The 553-nt window shown below is 65.6% G+C and overlaps 1 protein-coding gene across 1 annotated transcript; it reads right to left on the minus strand.

The window, feature by feature from the left end:
• Window positions 1-156: 156 nt before the first annotated feature.
• Window positions 157-445, minus strand: LOC102754459 (HLA class II histocompatibility antigen, DRB1-4 beta chain-like; the record flags this gene model as incomplete). The annotated part of the gene is made up of 1 exon (XM_006753252.1): window positions 157-445. A coding segment is annotated over one exon (289 nt), but the record flags the coding sequence as incomplete, so codon positions are not given.
• Window positions 446-553: the final 108 nt, after the last annotated feature.

Below are 553 nucleotides of genomic sequence, written 5' to 3' on the forward strand. Positions count from 1 at the left end.
GACTGAACAGGACTGGGCTCCCCGGTAACGCCCCACACAGGACAGGACCTCAGGGTCCCACAGCTGCCCTCAGGCCCCTCAGGGTGCTCCTCACAGCCCTGTGTGCGCACCCCTTCCCCCACTCCACCCGTGCCCTCGCCCCTGCCCCATGCTCACTTTTCCACTGCACCAGGAATCCCTCAGACACCCTGTAGTTGTGTCTGCAGAGCCTGTCCACCTCGCCCCGCCTCCGCTCCAGGATGTCCTCCTGGCTGTTCCAGTGCTCAACGTCCGGCCGCCCCAGCTCAGTCACCTCGCGGTACTCCCCCACGTCGCTGTCGAAGCGCACGTACTCCTGCCCGTTGTGGATGTAGCTCAGCAGGTACCGCACCCGCTCTGTCCCGTTGAAGAAATGACACTCCTGTTTAACCTGCTCCAGGAAATGCGCTGCGGGGACAGGAAGGACCTGTCACGCTGGTGAGACAAGATGGAGACGCTGCCCAGTGCGGGGCGCCAGGCAGTGGGGACACAGGACCCGGCACCCCACTGCCAGCGCCCGGGGCCCCTCCTCTGG

The sequence above is a fragment of the Myotis davidii genome, unplaced genomic scaffold, assembly GCF_000327345.1.
Source record: "Myotis davidii unplaced genomic scaffold, ASM32734v1 scaffold351, whole genome shotgun sequence".
Classification (NCBI taxonomy): Eukaryota; Metazoa; Chordata; class Mammalia; order Chiroptera; family Vespertilionidae; genus Myotis; species Myotis davidii.